General features: G+C 38.4%; 1 protein-coding gene and 1 non-coding gene across 4 annotated transcripts; both read left to right on the top strand.

Moving 5' to 3' along the window:
* Positions 1–4,053: 4,053 nt before the first annotated feature.
* LOC104212662 (metal transporter Nramp2-like) lies at positions 4,054–8,025 on the top strand. Of its 3 annotated transcripts, XR_707403.2 has the most exons (5): positions 4,056–5,009; positions 5,463–5,599; positions 5,696–6,348; positions 7,262–7,543; positions 7,637–8,025. XR_707403.2 is itself a non-coding variant. In XM_070172303.1 (4 exons), the coding sequence occupies exons 1-4, from the start codon at positions 4,462–4,464 to the stop codon at positions 7,463–7,465; spliced, it is 1,506 nt and encodes a 501-aa protein (XP_070028404.1). In that variant the 5' UTR covers positions 4,054–4,461; the 3' UTR covers positions 7,466–8,025. The 3 variants fall into 3 exon arrangements, 2 of the variants coding, with proteins under 2 accessions (XP_070028404.1, XP_009760308.1); XM_070172303.1 differs by having other exon boundaries at positions 4,054–5,009; positions 5,499–5,599; positions 7,262–8,025; XM_009762006.2 differs by having other exon boundaries at positions 7,262–8,025.
* Positions 8,026–8,128: 103 nt separating this feature from the next.
* Positions 8,129–8,230, top strand: LOC138890897 (U6 spliceosomal RNA). Its single transcript, XR_011407261.1, has one exon. It is a non-coding gene; the product is annotated as a U6 spliceosomal RNA (small nuclear RNA).
* Positions 8,231–8,564: the final 334 nt, after the last annotated feature.

Genomic DNA, 8,564 nt, shown 5'->3' with positions numbered 1-8,564 from the left:
TTGATCTCGGGAATTGCTTTAGACCGAGATGGATACGAGAGTTATTTTGCAAATCAAAAGTGGAGACTCACTAAGGGATCATTGGTGATTGCAAAGGGAGTTGCTCATGGCACATTGTACAGGACAAATGCAGAAATATGCCAAGGTGAATTGAACACGGCACAAGATGAGATTTCTGAAGATTTGTGGCACAAAAGAATGGGTCATATGAGCGAGAAGGGATTGCAGATTCTTGCCAAGAAATCACTTATTTATTATGCCAAAGGTATAACGGTAAAACCTTGTGACTACTGTTTATTTGGTAAGCAACATAGAGTCTCATTTCAGACATCATCTGAAAAAATTGAATATACTTGATTTAGTATATTCTGATGTTTGTGGCCCAATGGAAATTGAATCAATGGGCGGTAACAAATATTTTGTTACTTTTATTGATGATGCTTCACGAAAATTATGGGTTTATATTTTGAAAACCAAAGATCAGGTGTTTCAAGTTTTCCAGAAGTTTCATGCTCTAGTAGAAAGGGAGACGGGTCGAAAGCTAAAGCGTCTCCGAAGTGACAATGGAGGTGAGTACACTTCAAGGGAATTTGAAGAGTATTGTTCAAGTCATGGGATCAGACATGAAAAGACAGTTCCTGGAACCCCACAGCACAATGGCGTAGCCGAGAGGATGAACCGCACCATTGTGGAGAAGGTGAGAAGCATGCTCAGAATGGCTAAACTGCCTAAGTCATTCTGGGGTGAAGCAGTTCAGACAGCCTGTTACCTGATCAATAGGAGTCCATCAGTTCCATTGGCATTTGACATCCCAGAGAGAGTTTGGACCAACAAGGAGGTGTCCTACTCGCATCTGAAGGTGTTCGGTTGCAGAGCTTTTGCACATGTACCAAAAGAGCAGAGAACAAAGCTGGATGATAAATCTGTTCCCTGCATATTTATCGGATATGGAGATGAAGAGTTCGGGTACAGACTGTGGGATCCTGTAAAGAAGAAGGTCATCAGAAGCAGAGATGTAGTCTTCCGAGAAAGTGAAGTTGGAACTGCTGCTGATATGTCAGAAAAGGCGAAGAATGGTATAATTCCTAACTTTGTTACTATTCCTTCTACTTCTAACAATCCCACAAGTGCAGAAAGTACGACCGACGAGGTTGCCGAGCAGGGGGAGCAACCTGGTGAGGTTATTGAGCAGGGGGAGCAACTTGATGAAGGTGTCGAGGAAGTGGAGCACCCCACTCAGGGAGAAGAACAACCTCAACCTCTGAGGAGATCAGAGAGGCCAAGGGTAGAGTCACGCAGGTACCCTTCCACAGAGTATGTCCTCATCAGTGATGAGGGGGAGCCAGAAAGTCTTAAGGAGGTGTTGTCCCATCCAGAAAAGAACCAGTGGATGAAAGCTATGCAAGAAGAGATGGAATCTCTACAGAAAAATGGCACATACAAGCTGGTTGAACTTCCAAAGGGTAAAAGACCACTCAAATGCAAATGGGTCTTTAAACTCAAGAAAGATGGAAATGGCAAGCTGGTCAGATACAAAGCTCGATTGGTGGTTAAAGGCTTCGAACAAAAGAAAGGTATTGATTTTGACGAAATTTTCTCACCTGTTGTCAAAATGACTTCTATTCGAACAATTTTGAGCTTAGCAGCTAGCCTAGATCTTGAAGTGGAGCAGTTGGATGTGAAAACTGCATTTCTTCATGGAGATTTGGAAGAGGAGATTTATATGGAGCAACCAGAAGGATTTGAAGTAGCTGGAAAGAAACACATGGTGTGCAAATTGAATAAGAGTCTTTATGGATTGAAGCAGGCACCAAGGCAGTGGTACATGAAGTTTGATTCATTCATGAAAAGTCAAACATACCTAAAGACCTATTCTGATCCATGTGTATACTTCAAAAGATTTTCTGAGAATAACTTTATTATATTGTTGTTGTATGTGGATGACATGTTAATTGTAGGAAAAGACAAGGGGTTGATAGCAAAGTTGAAAGGAGATCTGTCCAAGTCATTTGATATGAAGGACTTGGGCCCAGCACAACAAATTCTAGGGATGAAGATAGTTCGAGAGAGAACAAGTAGAAAGTTGTGGCTATCTCAGGAGAAGTACATTGAACGTGTACTAGAACGCTTCAACATGAAGAATGCTAAGCCAGTCAGCACACCTCTTGCTGGTCATCTAAAGTTGAGTAAAAAGATGTGTCCTACAACAGTGGAAGAGAAAGGGAACATGGCTAAAGTTCCTTATTCTTCAGCAGTCGGAAGCTTGATGTATGCAATGGTATGTACTAGACCTGATATTGCTCACGCAGTTGGTGTTGTCAGCAGGTTTCTTGAAAATCCTGGAAAGGAACATTGGGAAGCAGTCAAGTGGATACTCAGGTACCTGAGAGGTACCACGGGAGATTGTTTGTGCTTTGGAGGATCTGATCCAATCTTGAAGGGCTATACAGATGCTGATATGGCAGGTGACATTGACAACAGAAAATCTACTACTGGATATTTATTTACATTTTCAGGGGGAGCTATATCATGGCAGTCTAAGTTGCAGAAGTGCGTTGCACTTTCAACAACTGAAGCAGAGTACATTGCCGCTACAGAAACTGGCAAGGAGATGGTATGGCTCAAACGGTTACTTCAAGAGCTTGGATTGTATTAGAAGGAGTATGTCATCTATTATGATAGTCAAAGTGCAATAGACCTTAGCAAGAACTCTGTGTACCATGCAAGGACCAAACACATTGATGTGAGATATCATTGGATTCGAGAAATGGTAGATGATGAATCTCTAAAAGTCTTGAAGATTTCTACAAGTAAGAATCCCGCAGATATACTGACCAAGGTGGTACCAAGGAACAAGTTCGAGCTATGCAAAGAACTTGTCGGCATGCACTCAAACTAGAAGACAGTGCTACCTCCTCTAGATGAATGAAACTGGAGGGGGAGATTGATGATGTCCATCTCATTGAAGAAGTATTAGACATGTGCCTAATAAAAGTTTCTTTGGTTTGGTAGCCAACCTTGTTGACTTGGTTTGGTTAGGTAGCCAACCTTGTTGAATTAGTTTGGTTTGGTAGCCAACCTTGTTGAATTTCTTTGGTTTGGTAGCCAACTTTGTTGAATTGTGAAAAGTGTGTGTAAATTGTCAAATATTGTAGGCTTTAGAGAGTGAAGCTTTGGCTATAAAAGGAGAGCTTCAACTCTCATTTCTTCACACCAACAAAGAGAGAAAGAAAGAGTGAGGTTTCACAGACAGGGTATAAGAAAATAGTCTGTGAGGAAAATAGAGAGTGAGCGATATTGTAGTGAGGTGGGAATATCAAAAGAGAGTTATTTCTTTTGAGTGTTGTAGTGGTATTTGGAGTATTTTACTCGGACCTACAAAGTGTAAAATTCCTTACTATAGTGATATCAGTTGCTCCTCTCGGGGTCGTGGTTTTTTCCCTTATTAAAATGGTTTTCCACGTAAAAATCTTGGTGTCGTTGTTACTCTTTTATTCTTGTTAATTACTGTATCTCGGTGCTATATTATTATTCCGCTTTTATTACTGTGAATATTATTTCGGTGGGGGTTTATTCCCAACACGCATAACTCTAAACCAAATAGAACTACTGTCCGTAGTAAAAAAAAATTCCCAGCACCCTATAAAATTTCATAAATCAAAGAATATGAGAAACAAAACTATAGAGAAGAACTTACCATTCTTTAGTTGAAAGAGACCTGCCACAATTTACTTAAGCTTGAAAACTTCTTGTTATTTGGTTTCGATTATTTGATGAATTTAAGACCTTTGCCGATAGGTTTAGTTGCGGTAGAAGCTTTGGCTTCATTCCTTAATCCCCTTTTTTCTTTTTGTTTAGTCTTTTCTATTGGGTTTTTATCCTTATTATTATTTTGTTTAAACTATTAAATTACTAATATGCCCTAACTTAAATATGGGGTATTACAAAACTATAATGATGACAGATTAAGAAAAGAATAACAAGTAGGAATATATGTATCATATCAAAACTTGCATTTCCATCAAAAACTCAGCTCGGTTTTGCGTGGAGACGGCATGGAGGAATGTTAAAAATTGAGAAATGAATACTTTCAATCAATTATTTTCTCTCAAAGAAATAAAAAAAAAAGCAACCATTCCTATTATTATTATACGTACTTCTGGTGATCTACAGATCAAAATCTTCTTCGGCCTCGTGACTTAAAAGAAAAAGCAAATTCGAACAGAACAAATGCAAATGGTGGTCCCCCAACCTTAATCACCGACGCTGATGAATCCTGTCTCCTTGACTTTCACTTTTATGTGGTCAATGTGAAAATGGTTGTCTATTTTATTGTACGCACCTGCATCGACAAGATCTAGGTCTGTTGGTTTTTAAATATTTAGCTCCGTCATTGAAATTCAGAGCCAAAATTTTGACCATGTCTAGTACAAAAAACGTATAGAACTAAGTCAGAAAACTATGGTGAGTTCTCCATCACCAAAGCACAATGGCATGCGAGAATCAAATCATCTATTATCAGATGACGACGGTTATGATTATGATGATCAGGCTAATGATAAAATCTTAGCCATTGAAATCGAGAAAGCTGATGCCGATGATGTTCCAGGGGTGGTCCCACCTTTTTCTTGGAAGAAGCTATGGGAGTTTACAGGGCCTGGATTTTTAATGAGCGTTGCATTTCTTGATCCTGGAAATTTGGAAGGAGATTTACAGGCCGGAGCAATTGCGGGCTACTCGTTGCTTTGGTTGCTTATGTGGTCCACATTTATGGGCTTGCTTATACAGCTATTGTCTCTTAGATTGGGTGTTGCTACGGGCCGACACTTGGCTGAGATCTGCCGGGAGGAATATCCAAATTGCGCCAGGATTTTGCTTTGGTTAATGGCAGAGGTGGCTTTGATTGGAGCTGATATTCAGGAAGTTATAGGAAGTGCCATTGCTATTAAGATACTTAGTCGTGGGGTTATTCCTCTTTGGGGTGGTGTCCTCATTACTGCTTCAGATTGGTGAGTTTTTCCTTTTACTTTGGCTTCTCTTCACGTCTTTCCTTTTTGTTAGTATTTGTTTGTGTTATAATGATGGTCTCCGGGTCACTTTGTGCGTGTCTCGACCGAATACTATTGCATTGGATGCCCGGCTGCCTCCCACCACCACAGGGTGGCCAAATAATTCTATCGACCAGTGCTTAGGCAAATTAGGAGAAATCAACTATCATTTTTGTCACAATGGGGATTTAAACCCTAGTCAGTTTTATAGTTTTCACTCACTTCATTGATCATTAGGCCACATACTTTAATGTTGTCCCTCCTTTTGTTTTTCAGTTCAGTCCAATTGAAATTGAAAATGTTAATTTTTAATGTCTTGGCCTACCTAATGTGATAAAATTCTACAAACGAAATGTTCTTGAAGCCTGTTGATATGTTGCTCTGTCGACAATGATTGTTATGTTTCAATAACAGCTTCATCTTCTTGTTTCTGGAAAATTATGGAGTAAGGAAACTAGAAGCCTTTTTTGCTGTTCTAATTTCAACCATGGCTTTATCATTCGCCTGGATGTTTGCTGAGACTAAGCCTAATGGCAAGGAACTCATAATAGGTCAGAAAACTTGTTTTCACATGATCATTTCCTTACTTCTGTGGTCAGTATCATTTCCGTGCCTACCTTAAATTCTTTAGCTTGGATTGTTTTCAGGTCTTCTGCTACCAAGACTCAGCTCAAAGACAATTCAGAAAGCTGTTGGAGTTGTTGGTTGTGTCATAACTCCTCACAATGTGTTCCTATACTCCGCTTTGGTACAGACAAGGAAAATTGATCCCAAAAAGAAAGAAAAAGTTCAAGAGGCATTGAACTACTATACGATCGAGTCATCAATTGCTGTTTTTGTTTCATTCTCAATCAATTTGATGGTAACAACTGTCTTTGCCAAAGGTTTCTATGCAACACCACAAGCACATAGCATAGGGCTAGTAAATGCTGGGCAATATCTTCAAGAAAGATATGGTGGAGGGTTGTTTCCAATTCTATACATATGGGGCATTGGCCTATTGGCAGCCGGTCAAAGTAGTACAATGACTGGTACTTATGCTGGACAGTTTATCATGGGAGGTTTTCTGAATCTGCAGATGAAGAAATGGATAAGGTCAGTGATTACAAGGAGTTGTGCTATCTTGCCAACTATAATTGTGGCCATTTATTTCAACAGATCTGAGGATTCACTTGATATATTAAACGAATGGCTAAATGTGCTTCAAGGAATGGTGATCCCATTTGCTATTATTCCTCTTCTAACATTGGTGTCAAATGAGCAGATCATGGGAGTCTTCAAGATTGGGAAGCTTATGGAGGTAATTAGTCATATCAGAAGCTCTACCATACTGATTATGATATAGGAATCGCCTTATTAATGGCCTTTAGCATGATGATTAGCCTCGCAAAAGACTAATTGGTGACATGTATGTCTTGCATATAATTAATTGGCATAGTTAATACCTACTAGTTGCTAATTAAACTGACTCAAATTGCTGACACCACTTTAGACATTTCCCATACATCAGTACGTATGAAGGATCCAAACCTCTCTTTGTTGATGTCGCTGTTCGTAGCTTTCTTTGTCCTAACCTATAAACAGACTCAGCTGATAAAAAGAACAACTGTTATCTCGTCATTGTCTTAGGGAAGAATGTTAAATTCTTTTATGTTTTTGCTTCTACCATTACAGTTTCCTCAGTTCTAGGTTGTTTTGCATGATTAAAATTCCATAATGTCTGTACTTCCCCTCTTAAATAGGTCAAGTTGAAGTGCAAGTGAGAAAATTGGAGTACAACCTCAATTCTTGTTACTTTTTTTTCCCTTCCTATTCTCGTTACCTTTACTGAATTGGAATTTTGATGATATGATTCAAGCTACAACTGTAGGAAATTAAGAATGTAATGAACAGTAGCGATGATCGGTGGAGAACTTTTGTTTAAAAATTCAGATTATTTGGCAGGGCTTTTGTATTTCCCTAAACATGTAGATTATGTCCGTTCATTCATTTAGAGCTATCCCGCATAGGTTTCTAGCTTGCTTTCTGCATATGAGCTGCACCCCTTTTACACACTTTTTCAATTAAATTTGGTCTTAACTAAATAAGAAATGAATGACTTTCCTTAGTTAAAGTCTGAAATCTTTTTTTTTTTCCAAAACCAAATATTAGTAGTAGTGTTTATGACAGAGGACCTTATGTTCAGTTTCTCAAACATCACATGTTGATTGCAGAGAACTGTTTGGACAGTAGCTGCGCTGGTGATAATGATAAATGGATATGTTATGTTGAGTTTCTTCCTTTCTGAAGTTAATGGCCTGCTGTTTGGTTTTGTGGTTTGCATGGGAGCTTCAGCATATATAGCTTTTCTTGTGTATCTCATTTCCCAGCGTCATAACCAGGCGGAGTTGAAAGGTTTTACTCACCTTACAAATTAAGCTAATAGCTTTATCCGAGAATTGTGAAATATTACAACCTAACGTGATCAGGGAAACATCCCTTCTACCTCAAACAAGGTAGGGGCAAGGTCTGCATACGCCCCACCCTCTTCAGACCTCACTTGTGAGATCACATTGAGTATGTTATTGTTGTTGTTGTTGTGCTATCAGGGAAATGGAAGAGCAGGAGAATACATTTGAAAAGGAGAGATTCTGATTTTGACAAGAGCCTTTTGGTGTAAAGAAGCTTGAATCCGAAAAGTTTTGCAAACTTGGCACTAGAGAACTATGACAAAAGCTGAGGCATTGATCAAGTCTCTATAAGATGAAAGTTTTAAGTCTCATAATTACTGCATGAAGAGATCAGGAGCTCAAACAAGGGGATGGAATGCACTACTTTCCACTTCTATCTTGTGTACAAAATACAAGTGTTATAAACTTGGAACACAAAATACAAGTGTTATAAACTTGGAAAACAGTATGTTGTTCCCTCCGTTCCAAAGAATGAAAAGGATAGAGGACGAGTATTAATCTCTATATAATTAATTCTTGCATTATAATTCCGGTATAACTTGTCTTCGATCTAAACGACCCCTTAAGTGTTACTCATGAGAATAAAAGATGTACATCTTGATAAATGGCAATCTTAAGTTATTGTGATTAGTCCCTTTGGGGACATATGTTAAAATTGGAACGGTATAGGGAAAATTAGCATGGCCCATGCTGAAGGATGACATGCAAAATTGAGAGTCGGTCCAATTTTTTTTTTTTTAAAAAAGAAGAAGTTATAGTGATCACGAATATTATCTATTACATCTGAGCTGCATATAAAATTATCATTTTAAAAAAAGAAAAAAGAAAAATCCCGTTTTAATTTATGTTTTTTCGCCAAATATGATGATGACAAAATATTGCACACTCTATGGATTGGATTTCACCCAAACTAGTTACTCTTTCAAATGTTGTTACTCCATTAGTATTTAGTTTCAGCAATCTTTGTCTCCACAGATGTTTTTTATCTTATATAGTAATTTTTTCCCCCAAAACTAGCATTAATGTTTGAAGTTTATGTTATCCATAAAACATACATCACATTTGA

This window comes from Nicotiana sylvestris, chromosome 4 (assembly GCF_000393655.2).
Source record: "Nicotiana sylvestris chromosome 4, ASM39365v2, whole genome shotgun sequence".
NCBI classification, from domain to species: domain Eukaryota; kingdom Viridiplantae; phylum Streptophyta; class Magnoliopsida; order Solanales; family Solanaceae; genus Nicotiana; species Nicotiana sylvestris.
This window is presented reverse-complemented; position numbering and strand designations above follow the sequence as displayed.